Source organism: Gigantopelta aegis, chromosome 15 (genome assembly GCF_016097555.1).
Source record: "Gigantopelta aegis isolate Gae_Host chromosome 15, Gae_host_genome, whole genome shotgun sequence".
Taxonomy (NCBI): domain Eukaryota; kingdom Metazoa; phylum Mollusca; class Gastropoda; order Neomphalida; family Peltospiridae; genus Gigantopelta; species Gigantopelta aegis.
Genome location: NC_054713.1, coordinates 23,782,139 through 23,810,080, shown reverse-complemented (window position 1 = coordinate 23,810,080; position 27,942 = coordinate 23,782,139). Strand labels below are relative to the sequence as shown.

The 27,942-nt window shown below is 38.0% G+C and overlaps 1 protein-coding gene across 2 annotated transcripts; it reads right to left on the bottom strand.

The window, feature by feature from the left end:
• Positions 1-5,184: 5,184 nt before the first annotated feature.
• LOC121390474 lies at positions 5,185-26,259 on the bottom strand. 2 transcript variants are annotated; one of them, XM_041522298.1, is made up of 7 exons: positions 25,737-26,259; positions 24,934-25,083; positions 22,619-22,799; positions 14,958-15,144; positions 13,120-13,257; positions 12,443-12,563; positions 5,185-10,324 (listed from the first exon to the last, which is right to left on the bottom strand). In XM_041522298.1, the coding sequence occupies exons 1-7, from the start codon at positions 26,058-26,060 to the stop codon at positions 8,075-8,077; spliced, it is 3,351 nt and encodes a 1,116-aa protein (XP_041378232.1). In that variant the 5' UTR covers positions 26,061-26,259; the 3' UTR covers positions 5,185-8,074. The 2 variants fall into 2 exon arrangements, with proteins under 2 accessions (XP_041378232.1, XP_041378233.1); XM_041522299.1 differs by having other exon boundaries at positions 14,958-15,123.
• Positions 26,260-27,942: the final 1,683 nt, after the last annotated feature.

The following is a 27,942-nucleotide window of genomic DNA, read 5'->3' as shown; positions in this document are numbered from 1 at the left end:
TGGCTATGAAAATAGGGGCCCTGCTTCTCTGTAAACAGTTTGTAAGGAGCAAAATGTTGTGAGTAAAATGTTGTGAGTAAGTGAATGGTGAAGAAAACTGTAATAATGAATGAATGTTTAATGACACCCCAGCACAAAAATACACATCAGCTATTGGGTGTTAGAAAAATAGGGGAAAAAACACCCTGTAAGAGAAACATATCTTACACTGGCTAATAGTTATGGCCAGTGGCTTTAAAATCTACATTTACTTTCTGGAGATGCAGTGACACAGTCTTGATATGTGTAATGAACATCAACGTTTCAATAATTCAGCAACTGATAAAACACTAAAATTAGAAATACACAGGGTCTATATACATGTAGTTTCCAAACAGAGGTATTCTCTTTCACAACCATGTTTTACTATATGTCTGTCTTTGTGAAACTTCAACAGCATATAACACTTTGGTTATCAGTTTGTGTAATCAAACATTTATATAACAACAAAACAACTATACATGGAAAACGGACATGATTCTGTTGAAGTCAAATTAATTAAATTCAACAAAATCTGAAGGGATTGGCATCAAGTTTCTGTTATTAAATTATTAATATGCTTCTAATATCTTTATTTTTGGATCTTCTCTTTGCTATGCTCTGCCTAAAAGGGTTAATTACACAGACGACAACGAAGCCATGTACCGGCCTCGGTGGTGTTGTGGTTAAGCCATCAGACAAGGCTGGAAGGTATTGGGTTTGGTACCAGCTTCCACCCAGACCAAGTTTTAATGACTCAATGGGTAGGTGTAAGACCACTACACCCTCTTTTCTCTCACTAACCACTAACAACTAACCCACTGTCCTGGACAGACAGCCCAGATGGCCGAGGTGTGTGCCCAAGACAGCATGCTTGAAACTTAATTGGATATAAGCACGAAAATAAGTTGAAATGAAATGGGAGCCATGTTAAGGACTAGTGAATGATGGCAGTCACAACCAGTTATATATTTCAATATAATCAAATAATGTACCTTGTAATAGCTAGCATAATTTTTTTAATCCAATGTAATCAAAGAATGTGATATTTTTCAGATCACATACTTTCAAAATTTTACAAGTTTCCAAATTAGATGTAAATTAATCGATGTCACATCATTATGTTTATTAATACTTAAGCAAACATATTACAGTGACACTCCATAATTGACGAATGCATTCATAAGTCATTAAACAAAAACATTTCAATAGCAACTTTACATTGAAAGCTGCCCAGTGTTAAAAAAAAAAAAAAAATTGTTAAGCACTAGTTTATTTTTATGTAGGGATACCAAAATGAGTTTAATGTCATTTCCATTCAAAAAGACAAGGTGTCACATATTCTTATGTCATGTAAATATCGAGTAATCGCTTACTGGAATTAAAATTGCCTATACAGTTTACAAAAACATGTTGTATGAAACTTGAGATTATATGATAAAAAGATTATTACCCTTGTTTCAGTATCATCAATATCATATATTAGGAATAAAAATAATATATTATGCTTACATAATACAATTTAATTCCTAATACTTATGATATTGACGATACCGAAACACTCTGGTAAGAACCTATATATATTGGCAGCCTATATATATATATATATATATATATATATAAAACTAAACATAAAAATATTTTCTCCTGACGATGTCAACATTTAGTTGACGAAACATTGAGATTTTAAACTTGTGGTTTTAAACAGACACACTACTTTTATTAAAAAAACACCTAAACAAACAACAGAAAACATAATACAAATCCCTTCAACATACAAAGTGAGATAATTAAAATATAGCACTTATAATATTTAAAGTATCTACAGCGTTACCGCAATGACACATTTATTGTGACCAACAGCCAATAAGAGCACTCAAGACAAATGGCACAACCAATCAGTGGAGTTTACATAAGACATAAAACTGAAAAATTAATTTGGCTTAGTATAATAGTCGTATCACCATTGATCATGAAGACAAAATTCAATTTACATATATCGAGATAAGGAAATAAAGGAACATGTTGATATTGTAGACCAAACTGGCCTGGTACTTATAAAAGTCTACACTCAACACTAATAGAGTGTGAGACACTAATGCCATGACAACGCCATACAAACTGCATGTTTGTGATGTCATTAGAGATTGAGTCTGGACACTAATAGAGTGTGAGACACTAATGCCATGACAACGCCATACAAACTGCATGTTTGTGATGTCATTACAGATTGAGTCTGGACTCTAAAAGTTTTATAAGCATGGGCCCTGAATTCACTATTAGCGCAGTTATGTGTGCAAAAATTGAAAGATGTAATGTGGGACTGAATATCAACCATGTGGAATTCAATGTGAGTAACAGAGTTAATCTGTGGACACTATGGCTACAGTCACTCCTTCCTGCTAGTGTTGGTGTGATCCCTTCTTTCTTTTCATTAGTATAGTTATCAGTTATACTGGGGAGGAATCTTAAAAAATTCAAAACACTTAAAGCTAAAATATTTAAAGATTGTCCGTTATTTCTTTTACATTCACTAGGGTGTGAATAACACAAAAACAAAAAAATACATCTGTAAATTGTGTGAATCGGTAAAGCCATTCACACATCAATTTGCAGATGTTAAACCTTTTTGTGTTCATACCCCCATGAATGTAAAAAAACCCACCAAAACCCCCAGATGATCCTTTGAGTACAAATATAGAGCTATGTCATCAGACTCTCCATCTTCATGTTCACATTCACAGGGAAATGAACACTCTACATGTATGGCTGGACCAATGGGAGGACTGAAACTGTAGTCAACAGTTTATCATAAAATTGGAACTTATCTGGGTCTATTGCAACTTTTAAAAAGTATTCTTATTTAACAATGCATTTTCTATATGAGAGAAATTTGTTTCATAATTTTGATGCATATTTTAAAATCTTTTTTTCTTTTTTTTAATTCTATTTTTAATTGTATCATGTGTACAAAATATTTGATAAAGGAAGGATATATTATACTGTTATTTTATACTACATTAAAACAGTTTCTAAAATATAGAGCATTATTTGTTTACTCTTGCTCTCAGTTTAAAAAGTTTCCCCCAGCATAATGTAAATTTAAATAAATGAATTATTATTGACAAGATCAGAATATTTTAAAAATTGATACATAATTTTTAAAATTAGGGCCTCATGACACATAACTGCTGACAAGAATCAAATTTTAAAAAAATAAAAAATAGGAGATACATATTAATAATAGCACTATGTAAATACTCCACTACATAATAACGTGAACATTTTCCCAGACTGTCACCAAGTCAATTACTAATTTAAAACTAAATATTTAACCCGTAACCAACTAACTCACGCTTCTGAGCATCGAAGATAACTGGTTTATTTTGGAAATGCATGCAATTGTTTATTATTCAAATATACTTATGTTTCAAATACTGAAGAGTTAGAGTTTATGGGGATCTTGATAAATATCAACAATTTCAAGGCATACAAAATGTTGGGGGGTGGGGAATAGGAGTATTCCCAGAGTATTCTTAAGTTATAACATGCATAAAAAGGTGATAAAATATTTCAAAAAAAAAAAAATTGTTGTATATTTTTAGAAAGAAGGGGAAGCAAAAATAGGTTCATGTACTCTTGAAAATGTATTGTTAATGACCCCTTACAGTTACACAAGAAACAGTGGAAGTGTCTAACACATAAATAACTCTACTTGTTCTTTTGACATTAATTCCTGATTCATTTCATACATTTCTGCTGTAATCAATATTTATTCTTCAAGTGCCAACACAATTACACGGTCAATGTACCCGTTACTTAGTCTTTTGCACAGTGGTGTGACAAACACAATTACACAGTCAATGTACCCGGTACTTAGTCTTTTGCACAGTGGTGTGACAACACAATTTTAATTTCATCATGCACCTGTTAAAGTTAAAAAGTTTTGTTTTGTTTAATGACATCATAGAGCTCATTGATTTATTAGTCATCAGCTAATCGAAACAAAAATGAAAAACTCAAATACCTCAACATGGGATTTTCCGAGGCCTAAGTTAGCTGGTTATGGTGGCAAAATGAAAAAAACAGTAAAGGGTTTATCCAGTACTAGAAAAAAGTGCACTTGTGATGCTTTGGCAAATTAATTTATTATAATTAGTATAAAACAAAGGTATTAAACACAGCTGCATGGATAAAGATGTAGCTGACACCATATAAGCAGGCATACATGTAAATGCAGACTTTATATAGCAAATCATTTGGTATTTATATTTATATATAATATATATATACATGTATATATCTCTAGGAAACTAATCTGTATAATTGCACTATAGACAAAGCTATAAACACTGACTGTCTTTAACAAAAACCCAAACAATAACCAAATATAAAATAGTAAAACAAAACAAAAACAAATAATTTAATTAACTGATAGAACACTAGTTTGTATCTAAGATCAGCTTACATTTTTACAATACAAACATAAATTATAACAATGGCACAAACATGCAAAATTATTTCAACTATTAACAAATAAACATTTTGGCTACATACATACATGCACATACATTGGTACATGTATGAACATTTTAAACAGGTTTTACCAGGGTTAATGTGAATTTTTTTTCTCGTATGTTCTGAGTTAGGGTCTTTGCCAATCTGAAATATTTCTCACATGTATATTTAGAGTTATGGATCGTGTTTCTAACATGAAATGCTTAAAGTTATAGACAGCATGTATTATAAATATTTGTTTTTAGGGCCATAGCTAGGATTTTTTGTGTATGGGAGCAGATAAATGTTTGGAACGAATGAGCATGGAGAGTGCAAGACACTAGGGGTCCAGGGGTATGGGAGCAGATAAATGTTTGGAACGAACGAGCATGGAGAGTGCAAGACACTAGGGGTCCGGGGGTATGGGAGCAGATAAATGTTTGGAACGAACGAGCATGGAGAGTGCAAGACACTAGGGGTCCAGGGGTATGGGAGCAGATAAATGTTTGGAACGAACGAGCATGGAGAGTGCAAGACACTAGGGGTCCGGGGGTATGGGAGCAGATAAATGTTTGGAACGAACGAGCATGGAGAGTGCAAGACACTAGGGGTCCGGGGGTATGGGAGCAGATAAATGTTTGGAACGAACGAGCATGGAGAGTGCAAGACACTAGGGGTCCGGGGGTATGGGAGCAGATAAATGTTTGGAACGAACGAGCATGGAGAGTGCAAGACACTAGGGGTCCGGGGGTATGGGAGCAGATAAATGTTTGGAACGAACGAGCATGGAGAGTGCAAGACACTAGGGGTCCGGGGGTATGCCCCACAGGAGAATTTGAAATCTAAAAGCTCTGAATACCATTTTGAAGCCATTTCAGGGAGGTTACATAATTAAAACGTCAATATCAATAACCAGTATTTGTATTTACTGAAGCTGTGGGGACCGGCGACATCACTAAGGCAGACGGTGGACTTTGTCCACAATACTGGACTACCCATCTGACATGGCCGGGATTGCAGAAAAAGAATGAGTATTTACCCCCCCCCCAAAAAAAAACCCCTAGCTATGGCCCTGGTTTTAAAATATGTTACTGATCAGACTATTCAGAATCATATATGTCTTTTAATAAACAAATAATTACGTCAAATTAACAATTACAAAATTACAATTTAAAATTTTATCCCACTAATTCTATTATATGCTAAAATAAAATTAAAAATGGGTAAAACTGCATGCAGATTGTCCAAAAGCACTAAATGTTAAAGGAATTAAAGTGATAAAAATAACAGCGTAACAAACAACCTAGATCTACATGTAATATGACAGTGATATAAACAGATGATTGTGTATTTGGCTTTCTGTAGATCAAAGGAATACTGTTGATTGACGGTCAGTTAAAGTAGTAAATATATTGTATAGGTACAAATAAGCAGATATATTTAATTTCCTGCTAGTTTGGATTTCTGATTACCGGGCACACACTACACATCAAAGAAATACTAACTAATAATTAAAGATCCTGTCTTAGAAATATGGAAATATTGAGTAGAATATCATTTATTTTTAAAATTGGAAATTATTACCTTGAATATAGTCACATAGTAAACTTACATACATACTGTGACAATCACACTTTAGAATGTTATCTTTAAGAAAAAAGTAAATATATCTTTACTAGTAAGCTTTTCACCTAACTGATCACACACATAACATGGCTCAATGGCTGGTAAATAGGGTATGTTCACATGTAACTAAAAATAACCTCACCTAAGTAGATTATATATAACTGCAAATGATTGTCAAGTTTTCAAAGGAGAGAATAATGCAATGGGATTTGCTTTAAGTTACAGACCCCCCCGCCCCCCTTTCCAGTCTTTTTTGTTTTGTTTTGATACTACATGTACACACATACATGTAGCATCAGATGCGTATAATTTAATTTGTTTAACCAGCAATCATAATAATAATAATAATAATAAAAACTTTCATTTTGTTTTTGTTCAATGTAAAATTTAGTCAATTTATTTTTAAAATAAGAAACTTAAAATCATATTGGTAACTCAAATAGCCGTCCAGTCACTTTGGTCAGCTCAACGCTGGTGGTATAGTCATTAACCCATCAGCCTTATATTTTCAAAGTTATCTTAGCACTACGATATTGTAAAACCGCTGGATACTATGACGCAACTACATGTACAACACACGTCAAAGTCCCCAGTGGTTTTATGATTTCGCAGTGCTAAGATAGTTTAAAAAACATGGACTTTAGTTGGCATCCCAATAAGGGTTTAAACAGCTCAGTGATCTCATTATCACTAACCACTAACCATTATTCCACTGTTCTCAACAAATAGCTCAGGTGTGTTTCAACCTTAAACAATATCTTTACTAGTAAGTTTTAGTTTTACAATATCATGAAAAATAAATTGATATTAAATGTAAAATGTAACTGTGCTAAGTGTTGATTCAAGACTGGGGTATGTACATCTATTAAAATGATAATAATTTTCATTAGAACAGACAGAACCTTTAATTATATAATAAACTATTACTAGTATTTCATGAATGGTTACATCCGTCATTTATTTTGGTGTTTACCATCCGTTCATAATTTCAGTGTTTACCATCTGATCATAATTTCAGTGTTTACCATCTGTTCATAATTTTAGTGTTTACCATCCGTTCATAATTTCAGTGTTTACCATCTGATCATAATATCAATCATGAACTTCACTTTGAATTTATAAAATATAATGAATAACTGCATCCAATGCTTCAGATAATATGCTAAACAGGTATGTTAAACAAATAATTTTTAAATAGACAATTCCTTTTTTTTTGTGCTAAATGACAATGATGATAAACCTAATATAATAAAAAGTACACATAGTGGAGGAACCTGGTGTAACCAACACAAAAAAACCCCAAAACAACATATACAGAAAACTATTTCTAGTTGGCAACTGTTTAAAAAGTTATTCAGTAACCATTCATGAAACACACTGCAGAGACGAGAAGCTAAGAATAAAAAATACACAAACGAAACCAATAAAAAAAACATTGTACTAAGACATAAACATAGTTTTCAGTATAACTGATGGCAGTATCTTAAACCACATACATCTGTATCACAATATTAACACTGGATTTCAATTGGATTTAAAAAACAGAAATGTAATCATGGATACATTATGATAGTTGACAAATCTCACAATAATGAATGTAATTAAAATATTATATTCCACAACACTAAGATACTGAAAGGAAGTGTCGTAAAAAACACATTGAACTGCATTAATCAACATTTTGACAGCTGATAAAAACACATCATGATTTTACAACTTAAAAGACATGGTTATGATCATCTACAAACATGAGCTGTGTGAAGCAATATTCCCTACAAACAAATACGGGAAACCGTAAACTCTGAATCAGGATTCGTGGGAGGCATGGTGAACTTGGTAAATTCTAGCCTAGAACACAACTTTTTTTTAATCTGTCATTTTTGTAATGCATTACATAAGACTCTATAATGAAGATGACAGAATCAGGTTATCTTCATGTACATGCATTCTTAAGCATTTTTTGAAGGACAGGACATTTTTGATGAACTTGGTTTTCACTGACCACAGCCAAGTCCTGTGACTCTTCGACGGAACTGTCTAAAGCAGGTATAATGCGGCCAGCGATAGGAATCAAGGCAGGTGTCTGTGAGGCCAGGCAGCCCGCATTCACCACAGACGACCGCTCACCAAGCTTACAGTCGGGCACGGGATCCACCGCACACTCAGTCTGCTCATCCTGCTTAGCCACTTTAGCACTGGACACAAATGAGAGTGACCCCTCCGACAAACGCTTGTTTGAGACGGCACCATCTGACAATCGCTTGTTTGAGATGACACCCTCTGACAATCGCTTGTTTGAGACGACATCATCGTCAGGTACTATACCAGACACCACTGGGATTGGAATGCCTTTTGTATTGTTTGGACACATCCGGAGTAAAGCTGATGACGCGGGCTGGCTGTTAGATGGTGATGACTGGGTAGAGCGGTTGTCGTCATGCGGGGAAGATTGTTCTGCACTGTGACTATGATTCAGGTAAGAGTTTGGTCGGCTCTCCTCGGTGACAGACTGTTTAACAAAGTGAGGAGAATCATTCACATGCTTCCCGCACTCTTTTTGTGCAAGGCTGTACAGTTCTGACTCATTACGAACAATCCATTTGTTCTTCTCCACTGCGATGATCTCTATCTCCTGTTCCCCAAAGAGCAAAACATTTTTCGCATACTTTGGTTTAGTCGATGGCACATTAGTTTCCTCTCGGGAAGTCATTTTAGTTTTTTGCCTGCTTTTTTCTTTCATAGGTTCACAGTTTTTAGCTATCGGCCTTTCTATTTCTTTTTCAGCTGCAGACTTTTGACCAAGGGCGTTAGAAGAGTCAGACGGAACAACACTTGAGTTAACTGACAGTAACTCTTTTCCAGATGATAAATCTAATGGGCCACCGGTGGAAATTTCCCCTGCCTCTGTCCCAGCAATAAGTGGACTGGGCATTGTCCAGCCCGGAGAGGCTAAGGGGAAATAACCCATCATCACCCCAGATGGTGGCATCGACTGGAACCTAACTGCAGCCGCTGCCGTCACTGCTGCCGCTGCTGCAGCTGTTGCACTTCCCAGACCGCGATCTGGCAGTGTGTAGTCGTAAACACTTGGTATCTTGTCATAAGCCATGGGAAACGTGTTCACAACAGCACTAGCTGGTGGTATGTGTGGGGACGACACAAAACGTTTAGCACTAACGGGACGCACATTTATCTGCCCATCCATGGGTAATTCCTTCTTAATGTGATGGCGTGAGACCTTAAACTTGGCCGCACCAAGCGAGTGAGGTGATGATTTGGTGGACTGTTTGCCGGGAGAGGCCCGCGACTTGGAACCAGCGGATGTGGATGACACACTGACGGGATGTGATGAGACTGGGGACAATGCAGAGATGTCCGGCTGACGGGATAAACTCATCAAAGTCTCCGCTATGTTGGCTGGACTTAGGTTCCCACTGACACCGACAGATGCTGACAGCCCATCCTGCTTACCACTGTTTTCCACCGAAGCCGTGCTATCGCAATCCTTTGTGGAACTAGACACTGGAGCCCCATCTATGACAGGTCCTTCCTGTGCCAGGGACAGCTGCGAAATGACAGCCTGAAGCCTGCCTTTCCCATTGTAACCTTTAGACGACGAGTCTGGAGATTTCTTAATTTCTTCCTTCCTACAGACAAGCTCCGAATCCTTGTTTGGGGATGACCGACTACCTGAGACAGATTCCACACTGGACAAGCTAAGTTTCTCACTCACACAATTCTCTGCACTCATAGCTTGCGACTGTAAATGACTTAGATAGGCTAACTGCTCCAATCGATGTGCCGTCACATCCACATCTGCAGCAGGCTGTGATGCTACTGCTACTGCTGCTGCGTACACAGGCAAAGACACTGGAGGTGTTGCTGCAATAGATGCTGTGGCTGTGGTTGCTGATACTGTAGGTAACGCCGATGCTGACTGTGACAATGCTGACGGTGACGTGGTGTCTGCTGGTGGGGAGTGTGGAGACCTGGATGCGGACGGCAGTCCATCCGCAGAGTGAGAGACAAACCCAGCACAGCTGGACCGCTGGCTGCCGGCACTTTCTTCCTTGCAGTCCTTGGGACTGCCCGTCAAGCGTGGGAGGGTCCCTGCGGCACTCATCTGAGCCATCAGCTGCTGCATCGCCTCCGGATCCATTGTGTAATCCTCGCTAATCGCCGTCTGAAGACAGACACACAGTACAGGTAGGTTAACATCACCAACTTACATGGAATTCTAGTCAACTCGCCCCAAACCCAACTCACCCCAGTGTCTGGTCAACTCGCCCCAGTGTTTGGACAACTTGCCCCAAACATTACTGTCCATAAATCATTGTGAAGAAATTAAAAATGAACGTCTACAACTTTGGTGTCATGTTATTTATTAATATTACAGTGAAACTCCGCTATTAAAATGGTTTTATATTGGGGAGATCCAATAATTAATTACAATGAATTGTCAAGCCTATCTTAACAACGTGTGTGAGTTTGTCCAATATATCCATAAAGGAATGATCAGGCAAGGCTTTTGGACTCTGACTAGTGTGCATATTCAATAATATTTAATACACATTATTCCTTAAAATATTGGTATATTTAATTACTAAAAGGGTCATGATATGAGTTGACTAATCAGTGTGGGGCGATTTGGTAGGGGACAAGTTAGTTTTGGGGCGAGTCAACCTGCTCCCTTACATGTACCCTACATGTATATGCAAACATTATTCTTCAATGAATGAATTAATGTTTAATGACACCCCAGCACAAAAATACACATCAGCTGGGTGTCATAAAAGGTAAGTATATGGAAATATTATTTATACAATTATAAAAATCCAGTGTAAAGAGCTGTGTGGAAAAGTACTTACAATACAAATATCAGGGTAAGTATATTTTTAAATTTTGAATAGTATTTTAAGTATTTTAAAATTAATTCTGTGTTGAATTTAAAAGATTTTGTTGAAACCAGTGCTATTTTAATAACAATTCCGCAGAATAAAATGTCTTGCCTACGATAAACATATTTAGTGTACTGATAGTTGCATCCATAACATGTTCATCTAAAAATTGTTTATATTCAACTAGAAATATAGTTCAATGTGATCAAGATGATAAATCAATGTAAGCAAAATTCAAGAAAGTTTGTTTTGTTTAACGACACCACTAGAGCACATTGACTAATTAATCATCGGCTACTGGATGTCAAACATTTGGAAATTCTGACATGTAGTCATCAGAGGAAACCCGGTACATTTTTCCTAATGCAGAAAGGGATCTTTTATGTGCACTTTCCCACAGACAGGAAAGCACATACAACAGCCTTTAACCAGTTGTGGTGCACTGGTTGGAATGAGAAAAAAAACAATCAGCTGAGGGGATCCACCGAGGTGGTTCGATCCTGCAACGCAAGCAATTTAAGTGAGCACTCAACCGAGCTAAATCCAACCATCCCCATCTTGTCAAAGACCACGGACAGGAACAGTTTCCTGCTGGCAATAAAAAGTTTGTTTGTTTTGTTTAACAACACCACTAGAGCACATTGATTTATTAATCATCAGTTATTGCATGTCAAACATTTGGTAATTTCGACATATAGTCTTAGAGAGAAATCCCTCTATATTTTTCCATTAGTAGCAAGAGATCTTTTATAAAAACCATCCCACAGACAGGATAGCACATACCATGGCCTTTGATAACCAGCCATGGTGCAGTGGATAGAGCGAAAAATAACCCAATGGGCCCACTGACAGGGATCAATCCCAGACTGATCGTGCATCAAGCGACACTTTACCACTGGGCAATGTCTCGTCCCAACAAAACCTGAAGCTGTGGAATAAAACTGAAGAGGTTTTTCAATCTGTGAACTGACCTCCACCCCCTACTGACAATAAAACCTGAAGCTGAGGAATAAAACAAGGTTTTTAAATCTGTGAACTGACCTCCGACCCCTACTGACAATAAAATAAAACCTGAAGCTGAGGAATAAAACAGAGGTTTTTAAATCTGTGAACTGACCTCCACCCCCTACTGACAATAAAACCTGAAGCTGAGGAATAAAACTGAGAGGTTTTTAAATCTGTGAACTGACCTCCGACCCCTACTGACAAAAAAACCTGAAGCTGAGGAATAAAACAAGGTTTTTAAATCTGTGAACTGACCTCCACCCCCTACTGACAATAAAACCTGAAGCTGAGGAATAAAACAAGGTTTTTCAATCTGTGAACTGACCTCCACCCCCTACTGACAATAAAACCTGAAGCTGAGGAATAAAACTGAGAGGTTTTTCAATCTGTGAACTGACCTCGTCATCAAAGCTGCAGTTGAAGCCTCGCCGATGCAGCATGGCCTTGTCACGGATGATGCGGTTGATGGAGCTAATGCTGGGAATGCTTTTCTCAGTGCAAATACCATCTTGTATGAGCCTGAAACAGAGAGAGAGAGAAAAGCTCAATGTCTACAACCATGCCACTTTGAGACTTGGTTGGGAAGAGAAGCACCATTTCTGTGTAGGTCTCCATACATTGCACATCTGATCATCCATACATTTCATTTCAACTTATTTTCATGCTTATATCCAATTAAGGTTCAGGCACGATGTCCTGGGCACACACCTCAGCTATCTGAGCTGTCTGTCCAGGACAATGGGTTAGTTGTTAGTGGTTAGTGAGAGAGAAGAGGGTGTAGTGGTCTTACACCTACCCATCGAGTCATTAAAACTCACTTTGGGTGGGAGCCAGTACTGGGCTGTGAACCCAGTACCTACCAGCCTTATGTCTGATGGCTTAACTACGACATTGCCGAGGCCGGTTTGATCTGATCATTTTGTTTGTGCATGACTTATGCTATTTTACTTGGAGCCACTGATTTACTGACTGAGAAACATTTTTTTTCTAATCCTCACTTCTGACAATGCATCTTGTACTTTATTTCCTCAAATGAGGAATTCAACACACTATGGTATATGAGCACTGTACTCACTTGTGTCGGATTTCCCACGCAAACATCTGTGGATTCTCGGCTTTGTACTGTCGAACTCTAGTAACAACATCGGGGGTTGTCACCTTCGGCTTACTGCCACCAATCTGTCCTGGATTAATACTGCCAGTTTTACGGTATCTGCAAACAATAGCAGACATTTAGGAATACTGACTAGTGTTCAGTATTTTCATCAATCACAGATAGAGAGATCCTCACATCTAAAAGCGGAATAACTTCATAAAGTGATTTGTGTCATGTCGAAAACATCGTAATTGTAAAACATTAAAATCAAACCTAATTAATGTCTGGTAACAAAGATTTGTAGTGTACTGACAGTCCCCAAATTTGGCAAATAAGGGCATGAGTCTATTGTCCGAACCAAATGTTAACAACTAAAAAAAATTACTCTCCTACCTTTAATTGCCGTTAGATTTCCTCCAAAGTTTGTCCAGACAGAAATCTTGAGAGTAGGAGAGTAATTTTTCGTAGTTGTTAACAATTTGGTTCAGACAATAGGTTTAATTTTCAGTCTTTGAGGCATGTGACTAGGGCATTAAGGTAAAGAATGGTTGTAGGATAAATAAATGTTAAAGGTGTAGACCCTAGTTGTAGCCTGTGAAAATGGACACTAAGTTTAGTTAACCTACAAACCTGCCACAAACATTTAGATACGGTTATAACAGACTCTGAGAGAAGCTAAAGTCTGTGATGTTTAAATGGGAAAATACCATCTAAAAATAACTAGAACTTGTCTCAATAACCATCAGTTCTCAGAAGAACGTGCGTTTTTTTAATTATAAAAGAGGGGGAGGGGGGATTTAACTCAGTCAGTTGGATGCTCATTTGAGGTGCTTGCCTTGCAGGATCGAACCACCTTGGTTCAACTGATTGGTGTATTTTTCACATTCCAACCAGTGCACCACAACTGCTGTCAAAGGCTGTGGTATGTGCTTTCCTGTCCGTGCGAAAGTGCATATAAAAGATCCCTTGCTGTAATGGAAAAATGTAGCAGGTTTCCTCTGATAACTATGAGTTAGAATTACCAAATGTTTGACATCCAATAGCCAATGATTAATTAATCAATGTGCTCTAGTGGTGTCATTAAACAAATGTATTTTGGAGTATTACACAAAAAAATGGATGACCAGAACCATTTTAGGTGTATGAAAATTAATATTCAAAATAATAAAATATAAGTACATTGTGTACTTCTACTTTAAATTATCAAAAATGGCTTTAATAGTAAAACAATATGTTGTAGTGTTTAAAAATTAGGGTCCGTTACTTTAAGATGTGATATTATTATAACTGAGAAGCCATGGTGTTACAATACATATTACCTGTTGAAGATCTTACTCACAGACATGGTGTGAGTATTACCATGTGAGCGTGAGTATTACAACACATATTACCTGTTGACGATCTTACTCAAACTGACATGGTGTGAGTATTACCATGTGTGCGTATTACAACACATATTACCTGTTGAGGATCTTACTGACACTGACAATGGTGTGAGTATTACCATGTGTGCATGAGGTATTACAACACATTACCTGTTGACGATCTTACTGACACTGACATGGTGTGAGTATTACCATGTCAGCGTGAGTATTACAACACGTATTACCTGTTGACGATCTTACTCACACTGACATGGTGTATTACCATGTCAGTGAGTTTTGCAACACATTACCTGTTGAGGATCTTACTCACACTGACATGGTGTATTACCATGTGAGCGTGAGTATTACAACACATATTACCTGTTGTGGATCTTACTCACACTGACATGGTGTGAGTATTACCATGTCATTAAGTATTCCAACATGTATTACCTGTTGAGGATCTTGCTGACACAGCCGTGCGACACCTGCAGCTGTCTGCTGATCTCACACGGTCGGATGCCCTGTAAGGCCAGCTGAAGGATCTGGACGCGCAGGTGGTCGGGCAGCGGCCGCCCGTTAGTGAACTCCCGGCCGTACTGGTTCACGTTCCGACCACCTACAACAGAAATTGGCATCGCTTGAAATGCCAAAGGTAAATATAATGCAGGGTTAATTTTAATAAAACGACAATGAAGGAAACAGAACAATTTAATGAATGAAAATAATAAATTGGCAAATGTGAATTAAAGATGAATTTTATGATTTTATCACCAGAAAACTAATTCAAAAGTAAAATAAATAAAAAAAATTGAAGTCGAATAGAATAGATGTTTAATGACACTTTGAAGTATTTTGACTTGTATTTTTGGGGGTGAAACTTGAATTTGGCTACAGATTTTCACACCAAATTCACTTAACTGCTAACATGTGTTTCGTTCCAGCTAAAGCCCTAATAATAATTCTATAGATTTTATTCATTTTCTTTCAGCATGAATAGATAATGACCTTATACATTGGATAAATTGTACCCAATTATATATATATATATATATATATATATATATATATATATATATATATATATAAGAGATGGAGTAATTGTAATCAGTAATCGTAATCGATTACATGTTTTCATGTAATCGCAATCGTAATCGATTACATTGTTTGAGAATGTCATGTAATCGCAATCCTAATTTATTACATTGCTAATGTAATCGTAATCAGCGATTACTTTCATGATTACTCATAATTATTTAATAAACCAGTTAGAATCAGTACTGGTCAATCAGTAGAACTGATCTCCCATTGTCTACTACTCTCACAGTAGAACTATTATTTGCCTTGAGAAACAGGGGATCATAACGTCTGGATTATCAAATGAATGTTACCCAGGGGATGAAGACACACATTCACATAATGGTCTCTATCGTGTTTACGTTTACTATAAAACCACTTCAATGCTAGTGTTCTAGCTAGCAATATATATAAAAGGGTGCTGCACCATGCCCCAGTTCTGTGTCCTAATTCATTGCCGTAAAAAAGGAATAATATATATATATATATATTTGTTTTTATAATAAAACACTTGCGTTCCTCTGAATGCTTATACAGCGTTATCACGGGTCTGAATTCAACTAAGAAACGCTTGACAACATCTCGTTTTGTCACAGGTTTGAAAGTCCACCAATGGTACAGTGGCAAACTTTCTTTTCTTTTGTTAGTGGTTACGACTGCAGACGGGCAGCCAGCCAGTCGTATCAAGCTTGATTCCATGGGCAGTCATCCTCACCCTCACAGACACCACAAATAACGTAACTAATTGAGCAAACACCCATTTGAAAGTAGTCTATCACGATAAACCTTGATTTATTTTCCTTTAAAATAGCTTAAAATATTAATATGTCTGATAAAAATTCCCAAAAGCTGATTTTAATAGATGTTCTATGAAACACGGCGCTTCTAACGATACCAAAATAAACACACCCAGACCAAGATACTTGTAATTTTCACCGATATAATTGGATCCTTATAATATGGCACAAAGCAAGCATGACTGCAAATCGATTCATTGATAAGTCATTTTTAGAATGTCAACAATTAAATGCAATGAGCAACTTGTGCACATGTATATGTATGCAGATATCAATTTAATTATTTATTTACTTGTTTGTTCTTTTCTTTCATTCTTTATTTCTTCATTTACAGATTTAAAAAAAAAAAATTTTTTATTTTAATTTGTGGATGGTATTAAATGGTATACGTTCTACAAACAATAAAAAGCCCCACAAGTAATAGTGATCAGACAGTTTGCAATTACTAATTATGGCTTATTTCAATAATATAACAAAATATATATACTAACACACAATAAAAATGCAAAACAGATATTTTTCAATATTTTGTTGTGATTAATGAAAAATATATTTATTGGACTTAAAATAACAATTTATGAGGAAGCCATTGATTGGTACTTTTGTCTGGGTTTTAATCCTGGTTTTGTTCTCGTTACACTCGTTAGCAGAAACACACAAAATGGTGTGAAATGTGTTCACTACATGCTCAATCATGCTGCATGCAATGCACGTGAAATGCCAGTATGTGGACACATAAAAGTCACATAACGGTGTCATATTCCTCGTCACATTAAGAATGCCACGACTCAGAGAGGAACAAAGGGAGCGAGCATTGGGCATGGTTCAAGGGGGGACTTTGCAAAGCCAAGTTGCTAGGACCTTCAGAGTCCATCCATCAACTATTGGACGACTTGTTGAATGTCATCAACAGACCGGGAGTGTCCGTGATCGATCGTGACCTGGTCAACGTCCCGTTACAACCCCATGCCAAGATTGGCAGATTCGATGACACCACCTCCGTGAACAGCAAGCAACACGATAGGACATCATGGAAGGCCTATCCATCCGATGACGGTCATCCGTAGACTCAGAACGGCTGGACTCAGATGCAGACGCCTGTACAATGGTAACATCATAACACCGCGACATCGTGCTGCGAGACTACAGTTTGCTCTCCAGAATGCTAATCATCCACAAGCCTTTTACCGGAGCATTGTTTTCACAGATGAGTCCAGTTTTTCATTCTCCTTTGCCGATGGAAGAGCACGTGTGTACAGGAGACTCCATGAACGGTATGCTGACGGATGTGTGAGGGAACGTGATCGGTTTTGCAGCGGTTGTCTGATGGTATGGGGGTGCAATCAACTGTGATTTCAGGAGTGATCTCATCATTGTCCACGATGCCCTTACAGCCCAGTGTTATGTTGACATTATTCTAAGACCAGTTCTCCAGCCACTTTTGCGCTGTCACCGAAGATCAGGAGGTCCCCTTCTGTTTCAACAAGACAATGCCCGTCCACATACTGCAAGAATTACCCAGGCATTCCTGCAACAAGCCGGTATCACCGTTATGAACAGGCCCGCCATTTCACCGGATTTGAACCCAATTGAACACATGTGGGATGAGTTAGGACGTCGTGTACGTCACTGCCAGCCATCACCATGTAACGTCGCTGAGCTTGCACAGGCGTTGTAGGAGTGGAGGAACATTCCTGTGGCTTATTTGAGATGTTTGTGCCAATCCTTTCCCCTTCGTCTTCACGCATGCACACGGGCCAATGGTGGACACACCAGATACTGACCTTGATATGGGGCTGGGGTTGAACTTTTCGATTACGATTGCAACTCGATTACTGATGATAACTGGCCATGTTTCCATGTGACTGTATCTCATGAATACCAGTCATTAATGTCATATTACATTATCCATCAATTCATTAATAGTTTGTCGTTATTTGCAATGAAAAGTTGTTTTTGCATTTTCATTGTGTGTCAGTATATGTTAGTATTGATACAATAATTATACCTATGGTTATGGGTACCTTTTCATCAATAATCCAAATTTAAGAATAATAAATCTGGTTTTGGAAACTTATTCCCTCCCTGCAGTATACATATGTTTATAAATGTTTGAAATAATTGAATAAATTTAGAAAATTTGTTTCTCATTTTCATTATTATTCATACTTACCTAGTACTAGCACAACAACAATGCTATAAGACCCTGAGTTATAACCTCCACTGCAGAATTATCTCCCCTTGCTGGATGTATAACCTACACCCGCGCACGGGTAGACCATATATCCTCGTTATCAATTCAAAGTCCGGAATGACTGAATCAAAAAAGACCTCCCTCGGGGCGGGTGGGAGGTAACGGTTGTTGTGCTAGTACTAGGTAAGTATGAATAATAATGAAAATTAGAAACATATTTTCTAATAGTCTTATTCAACTTACCGTACTAGCACAACAACAATGCTATAACAGACGTGATATAACACCGTTAAAGCACGAGAATTTAACATTAAAGGGAGGCGGTAAGAAAACAAGGAGGACTTACCCATTCAACCAGTAGTGTTCGTCTCAAGTAATGATACAGTGAAAAAGCAACCCACATCATACGAGGTATAAAATGTCAGTGACTTTTAAATTGAAGAACTACAACCCCAATTAAAAGTAAACCAAGTTAACAAGGTGAGGAAACCCGCACACCAAGTAATGGTAAAAGACACTCGACTGCCCCAGATAGTCAACCATCCACCCCCCCACTCTCCAAACAGGAGGTGGAGAACTATCTCCCAGAAAGACTGCCGCTAGCGACCGGACGAAATAAGGGTTGCCCCCTACTCGTGGCCCTGCGCACTGAAACGACTTGCTGCCCTGCAATGACTGATTGAATCTGCCGAGTTCCGTCCGGACCAACAGCCATATCACGGAAATAAAACCGGTCAAACGTGTGTCAACCTTTCCAAATCCCCGCACTCATGACCTTGAAAATGTCCAAAGAATCATGGAAATTAAGGGAAGCAGAAATCGCCTGAATCTCATGAGGTCGAACGGAGAAATTCCGCAGAACATGATCACCTGCCTTCTCATATGCCAGTTTGATGGTTGCAGCAATCCATCTCGACAAAGCATTCTTTGTAATGTCTCCCGGTTGGCGCGTGAAAGAGATAAACAGTCTCTTAGTGTTTTGCCAGAGATTTCTAGTACGCTCCAAATAGAATTTTAAAACCCACACCGGACAAAGAAGTCTATCAGAATTATCCGCAGAAAGCGTACGAGATAAACACTGAATGATGGCCGGAGGAAACTCTTCCCCTGGCACATGGTTCTTAGCCACGAAAACAGGATCAGTACGTAACGTAACTGACCCATCCGTATTGTAATCCACCAAATCATGCAAAAAAGCATGAATCTCACTAATACGACGGCAAGCCGCTAGTGAGACCAGAAACAAAGTTTTCCACGTCAAATGACAAAGACTGGCAAATTTCAAAGGCTCGTAGGGCTTGCCTTTGAGTGCATGCAGAACCAGAAAAACATTCCATTTAGGCAAAATGGAAGGCTTCTCAACCGTGTTTTGCAACGACTTAAGCAAGTCATGCAACACAAGATTTGTTGAGAAATCTTGACATCCACACTGCCTCAGAGTAGTGAAAATGGACGACCGGTGACTTCTCACTGTTTGAACCTTCAGCTGTCTTTCTTGGACAAGAGCCAGAAAGTACTCAGCTAAATCATTAACAGTAGGTGACAAGGGATCCACGTCCCTCTCAGTCACCCAACGAACCCAAGCGCGCCAGTGACACTGGTAGACCCTCTCCGTAGACTGGCGATTCGAAGAGGAGACGAGCTCAGCAACCCGTTTAGAAAAGCCTCGGTTTCAGAGGGAAACCCCGACAACCACAACGCGTGAAGTCGGAAAAGTCTCTAAATCCGTGAGTGGCACACTGACATTAGGAGATGGATGGCAGTCTGCCTTCACCCTAGCGGAAACGACCGCTGGATGTGAAAGGAAGGAAGCTCCCAATGTCTTATACGAAGACGTGAACAAAACCTTCGCCGCAGACAACAGTTTCCCATTAGCTAACGCTGCCGGAAACTCTTCCACCACCGCCCCCAAAATACGATCGCTACCCGCAATCAAAGCGTCAATCTCCGCAAGAGATTCATGCGCCTCATGCGCTAATGGCAAGTCGAAATCCTGCCGTGGAGCATCCGTCGCTAAAGGCCGGTTTCCAAACGAAACACCCTTGTAAGACTGAACAGCCTCCTCCGACGGAATTGCATCCACGCACACCAGTTGGACCTGTTCCCGTACAAAATCAAGAACCGCCTGGTAATCATAATCGCCGTCTGACGTACCATCGGCAAAAATGGGAATCTGATCGAGCACCGAACCTGGTGTCGACCCTTCCCTCGAACCACACACTGATTCGGGGGGGAAATCCTCTTCCGAAGAAGAAATTTTCTCAAACGACGCGCCATGTGCTGACCGTAACGGAAACGAAACTGCATGGGCAGGACGATGCGGACAGGCCAAATCCGCAAACTGGTCCAACCCCGGTCTCGCTGGAAACCCCGGCGGTGGAGGGACTGGTATAGGCGATTCCCCTAGCCAGGCCATGAAATTCTCAAAAAGAGAAACATAGTCCCCCCCAAGTCTGCCCCTGAGGGCGACCCGAAACCATCGGACCCTGAACGCCCACGCAGTCGAGGGATAACGCCTGGAACCTCTACCCCGATCTGACAGGTCCGGATTGACCATCGGTGTAGACACAGGTGCACCCAAGAAAGCTGCAGTTTCCCTGATCCCAGCCGAAGCAGACAACGGAACTGGTGGTGTCGGTTGAACCGGACCGTCAGGAAATTCGTACACGTACAAATCCTGCACTGAATTCTGAACCCAACGTACCACATGTGGATTAGCCAACCCAGTTGACGTAGCCACATGCGAACGATCTAAAAGTTTTATACACATGAAAGATTCACTAACACTGAACACCTGAATGTCTGATTCTCCCACTGTTTTATACACATGAAAGATTCACTAACACTGAATACCTGAATGTCTGATTCTCCCACTGTTTTATACACATGAAAGATTCACTAACACTGAATACCTGAATGTCTGATTCTCCCACTGTTTTATACACATGAAAGATTCACTAACACTGAATATCTGAATGTCTGATTCTCCCACTGTTTTATACACATGAAAGATTCACTAACACTGAACACCTGATTCTCCCACTGTTTTATACACATGAAAGATTCACTAACAGTGAGTACCTGAATGTCTGATTCTCCCACTGTTTTATACACATGAAAGATTCACTAACTGTGGGTACCTGAATGTCTGATTCTCCCACTGTTTTATACACATGAAAGATTCACTAACACTGAATACCTGAATGTCTGATTCTATACATGAAAGATTCACTAATGGTGAGTACCTGAATGTCTGATTCTATACATGAAAGATTCACTAACAGTGAGTACCTGAATGTCTGATTCTCCCACTGTTTTATACACATGAAAGATTCACTAACACTGAACACCTGAATGTCTGATTCTATACATGAAAGATTCACTAACACTGAACACCTGAATGTCTGATTCTCCCACTGTTTTATACACATGAAAGATTCACTAAAAGTGAGTACCTGAATGTCTGATTCTATACATGAAAGATTCACTAACAGTGAGTACCTGAATGTCTGATTCTATATATGAAAGATTCACTAACAGTGAGTACCTGAATGTCTGATTCTATACATGAAAGATTCACTAACGGTGAGTACCGGAGTGTCTGATTCTATACATGAAAGATTCACTAACGGTGAGTACCTGAGTTTCTGATTCTATACATAGATTCACTAACGGTGAGTACCCGAGTGTCTGATTCTACACATGAAAGATTCACTAACGGTGAGAACCTGAGTGTCTGATTCTATATGTGAAAGATTCACTAACGGTGAGTACCTGAGTGTCTGATTCTATATGTGAAAGATTCACTAACGGTGAGTACCCGAGTGTCTGATTCTATATGTGAAAGATTCACTAACGGTGAGAACCTGAGTGTCTGATTCTATACGTGAAAGATTCACTAACGGTGAGTACCCGAGTGTCTGATTCTACACATGAAAGATTCACGGTGAGTACCCAAGTGTCTGATTCTACACATGAAAGATTCACTAACGGTGAGTACCTGAGTGTCTGATTCTACACATGAAAGATTCACTAACGGTGAGTACCTGAGTGTCTGATTCGCCCATCGTTTTTCCGTTTCATCATGTCCTCGAGTTCGTCGTCGGTGAAGAGGCCATCCTCGAACTCCATGCTGTCGTCGGACAACATTTCCGCCCCGCTCGCCTCCGCGCTGCCATGCTGCTGGCCCGGCTCACGATGTGGGAACGCCGTCTCGCCATGCTGCACCTAAAACAAAGTTAAACAGTTTAATGACACCACTAGAGAATTGATGAACTGTAAAAAGGAGGAAATCTAGAGGGGTCCCGAAATATCTTCAAATCCTAGGTTAAAATCTGTGCCATCTGACACATTTTGGAGGAAAGGACGATTAAAATGCGAGGAAACGCAATGTTCCATGAGAAGAAGACAGCTGATCCGAAGAGAATTCCCACCCCTGAGTGATAAAGGGTTTTGTTCCAACCAGTGCACCATGCTTGATGTGCGGTCGGTTTGGAACTGATCACCATCACTAGCAGTCCATTGAGCTATTTCTCGTTCTAATCAGTGCATCACAAGTGGTATATCAAAGACTGTGATATGTGTTATCCTGTTTGTGGGATGGTGCATATAAAAGATCTCTTGCTAGTACACTGGTTGGAACAAGAAATAGGCAAATGGGTCCACGGATGGGGATCTACCCAGACTGACCATACACCAGATGAAAACAAGAAGAAAACATCATTTAAACAAGAATTCTGTGGAAAATAATGTCTTGCCTATCATAAATTCACAACAGTGTCACTAATAGTTGCATCCACAGTTGCTTCTCTTAATTATCTTAAGTTTTTTGTTTAATTTATAAAAATATAAAATAAATAAAAATTTGTTTTAGATTAATCTACATGTACTAGACTATTTTATTTTCATGCTTATATACAACAAGTTCCAGCACACTGTCCTGTCCACAACCTTCAGCTGTGTGGATTGTTTAATCTAAGGCTCAGTGAGAGTGATGTCAGTGTAGCAGTGTAGTGGGCTATTCATCTCACTAGAATGACAATCACAGGAACAGCCTTTTCACTCTTTTCTCTCTTCTTTTTGTTTGTGATGGTACCTTAATAGTTAAGGTTTTTTCCATGGATCACATATTGGTGCAAGAATGTGTTTATTTCCTGTAGGCCAATTTCAATTAGTAAATTATAGTTTTGTTTTGTTTAATGATACCACTAGAGCACATTGATTAATTAATCATTGGCTATTGGATGTCAAACATTTGATAATTCTGACTTGTAGTCATCAGAGAAAACCCGCTACATTTTTCCTAATGGAGCTAGGAATCTTTTATATGCACTTTCCACCAAACAGAAAAGCACATACCATGGCCTTCAACCAGTTGTGGTGCACTGGTTGGAACAAGAAAAACCATAATCAGTTGAATCGAAACACCGATGTGGTTCGATCCTAAGCTAAATCCCGCCCCTGTGATGTAAGCTACATGTATTTGTAAGTACATTCAAAGTGTTTCTGGTCATCCTAATGCCAACTCCCAATAATTTCATGTGTGTATTAACCTTCTGACTACTACAGGCCACATACTGTACACTGTATACAGTGCATTCCCCAATTCATATTTCACGCCGTTTTTACACACGGCACTCACCAGAAACGGAAATTTAATACAGGAAACAGTTTACTTGACAGCATGCTAGCTTTTGTTTTATGTTTTTTAATCGAAAATACTTTGGAATTTTGAGTTAAAAAAGTGGTTTTCAGCAAGTATTTTCACTTGACAACAATTGCATTTTCAGGGATCAACAGCTGATTGTGACAGCTAATATGAGAATAAAGTTGATTGTTTTACTAACAACGAAAATCACCACATATTGGGATATGAATCATAGTTTGGGTTTTTTCATTCTGGTTTAGAAAACCACAGTATCAGGAATTGTGGACATAAATACCAGACAGCTGGCCACAAATGCTCGTAAGTAGACGTGACTTTCAATTTTTTGCCTAATTTTAATCAACGTTAACTGATCTTAAATATCATTAAAATTATAAAATCCCACGAAAATAATACTTACTGATTCAAATATGAAATTTAGTTTATGTATTTATAAAACATTTATAAGTGAATATATGTGAGTATAAATAACAAACTTGTACCCACTCAATGTTGTTTTTGTAAAAAATTAATCCAGTAATCTAAAAATTAAAAGATAAAATTAATTTTGAGCTACTATAAACATTATGATGATCAGAAACACACTGGATTTACAAGAAGAAACATTAATGTTTTAAAGAAGAAAATATCACACTATAAGGCAAGAGGTTATAATTATTGTCTGTAATAAAAAGTATTTAATAAAAACAAGTGTACTTCATCGGCCTGTTCCGCTAGACGCGCAGTCATGTCCACGGAATTGATGATGCTCTGATGCTGCTGTAGTAGTTGCGACTGGAACATCGTCTGCTGCAGGAAGTGGAGATATGGTTGGGGGATAACCAATGCCTGCTGGGTTGTCGCGACCTGTTTAACATTAAGTAAGAGAACTGAACACACAATAATAATATCTCTTGTGCTAGAATGGAGTTATGCAAAATTTCAGCCCACAATTCAAAATACTTGAATTAAAATGATAATTAATAGTTTTGGAGATATGGTTTGTTGAAATAAGGCTGCCATGCTCCTTTTTGCACATGTATGTGAATTAATTTTTGAGTTGAAATTTTGTACAATTACATTCTACTAGTATTTTTTAGAATTTTTTCAGTGAAATCTGAGGGCATCACCCATAGAGATTTCTTAAAGTTTGGCATGGAATGACAAAACAGTGTAGAAAAATGTATTTATATTAAGGGACATTTATAAAAACATTACAGCAAGTTCTATTAAATTAATAATCAGACTGCAAAATTAGGATTATTAAATATTTACTCAATTTAATTATGCTTTATTTGTCCAGCATACCACATAGCATAGGGTGATGAACTTTAAAGGCAGAATATTAAATACAGGGTAAAATGTCCTGTCATGTCAGCGGCTAACAGTCACAGCTGTCTACATGTATGTCCTAAGTTAGGTTTTTAGAAACACACATTCTGACATTTAAATGGGGTTTTCAAAGTCTAAAAGAAAACAACCTTATTTATTTATTTATGTTTATTTAACAATTATGCTACCTGTGAATTTCCATTAGATGTAAATGTTGATGTTGATGAAACCTCATCAGCTGACTTATCAGTTGCATCAACAGTGGGTTTTCCATCAACATTTTCCAACACATTGGCAGGACTTATCGATTTCCCATTGACATCGACGGACGCAGCCACATCATTCGTCTCATTTTCACTCCCAGCAACAGACGGTTCCACTTCGGAGGGTTCAGTCGGATCGGACTTATCTCCCTTGGTTAAGTCTGCAGATTTACCTCCCTTGACCGCCTCATCTTGGCCATGTTCCGTCTCTTCCAGTTTTATCTGCACTGACCGTGACTCCGCGGGCATATTTCTTCTGCCGCTGAACGGATGCTGAGAGAATGTATTGCACAAGACATTTCAAAGTGGAGAATGCCTCCCTACTGAAACGTGACAGTCACATATTTCAGTCCAGTTCAACTGGTAACAGTCACATATTTCACTGTCTATTTCACATGGGATGTCACATTTATATCAGTCATTTTATGGTCAATTGCACAGCAGCATCTTTAACCTGAAAAAAAAAAATATATATATATATATATATGTATTCATGTAAAAAAAAATTCTTTCAAACATTCTTTTAATACTGTTGGAAGAAATTAAAATAAAAACAAAAGTTTGGTATCTACATGTATTTTAATAATTTTTCTGACCAGTTTTTGATGTCACTGAAAGATAAAAAAAATATCCATAATCCAATCTACATTCACCTGACATGAACATATGCATCAGCCTCGGTGACGTACGGGTTAAGCTATCGGATATAAGGCTGGTAGGTATTGGGTTCGCAGCCTGGTATCAGCTCCCACCTAGAGCAAGTTCTAATGATTACTGATTCAAGATTACATATACAGCAAGGAACATTTTGTTCAGTATCGCGATGCGATTCACTATGCAAGTTTCAGAGTTCGCTACATAATTTTAAAATATTAAACAGTAGTTGCTAATAAATTTTCAATTGACTATGGTCCACGACAGTCACTTTTTGCACCCTTGTTTTGGCTTCGTACACAATAAATAAAGCATATCTTACCGTAATTTCACTTGAAATCCATATTTCATAAAAGGTACAATTTTTTAATCACAAGATTTTCTTCAAACACATTTAGGTGCAAATCAAAAAAATTCAACAGCAATTTTGCATTGCAATTTTTTCAGCATTCTTAAAACGGAAACGTTATGTACCCAGTTTATGGTTATTGTAAAGGAGATGCAAAGAGACGTCACTGGAATACTGATGTCATTCAAATTCAAAATTAGCTATATTATTACAATGCTTCGCCACATTAAAATAAAAACTGGTCTACTAACATTGACCCGTCAAATTTCTATAACAAGCAGACAATTAATGTTGTTTACAGGTCGGTGTTTTTTTCATAATTCTGAACAAAATATTAATTTTAAGTTTTAAAAGATGAAATAAATAAAAAGTACCTTTATATCATATCAAAATATTACCGTTGGATATGTTTTATTTAATGTGTACAAAGCCAAAACAAGGGTTTGAAAAGTGACTGTCATTGACCTTTGAAATGTTGCTAATCAAAATTTTGAAAACAAAATATTCTCTAGCAGCTAGCTGTACAGTATTTGAACATTTCATACATATCAGTACGCACCTGGAAATCAATTAAGCACAATCTGATTTTAACTGCATGGCTTATACTTCACAAGCAATTGAACATTTCGTGGATACAATACACTGAAATTAATGTCCTATGAATACATGGATGCCAAATAATGCCATTGTATTGCACTCCACGCATTTGACTTTTTGTTTTGTCTTTAAGTCTTGTAGCCCTATAATGTAACAGGTGGCAAGTATATGGCAAAATGACGCAAAAATATAATTAAACAAGAGTGCTCTTCCTTGCACGGGTACTCGAGTCCTGTGAACAGAATCACGTCTAGCTAGACTGGACCCATGTCCGAGTACTCGAGTACTCGTGGAGACCCTACTAATTAACTATGAAGCTGAAATCAAACTGGTGTAAGTTATTCATTCATGACATCTCAGTAAATACCCAGTAAATATAGAATATACATGTATATGTAAAAACTCAATATCAGGTTTAAACCCTGTTGGCACAGCCAAGCATTTCTAAGTGCCTTTTTGACTGCATTAATTTAATTGCTTAATTAATTTCCTGGTGTATACTTGTGAAGCTTAATCAAATAGTACAAACAT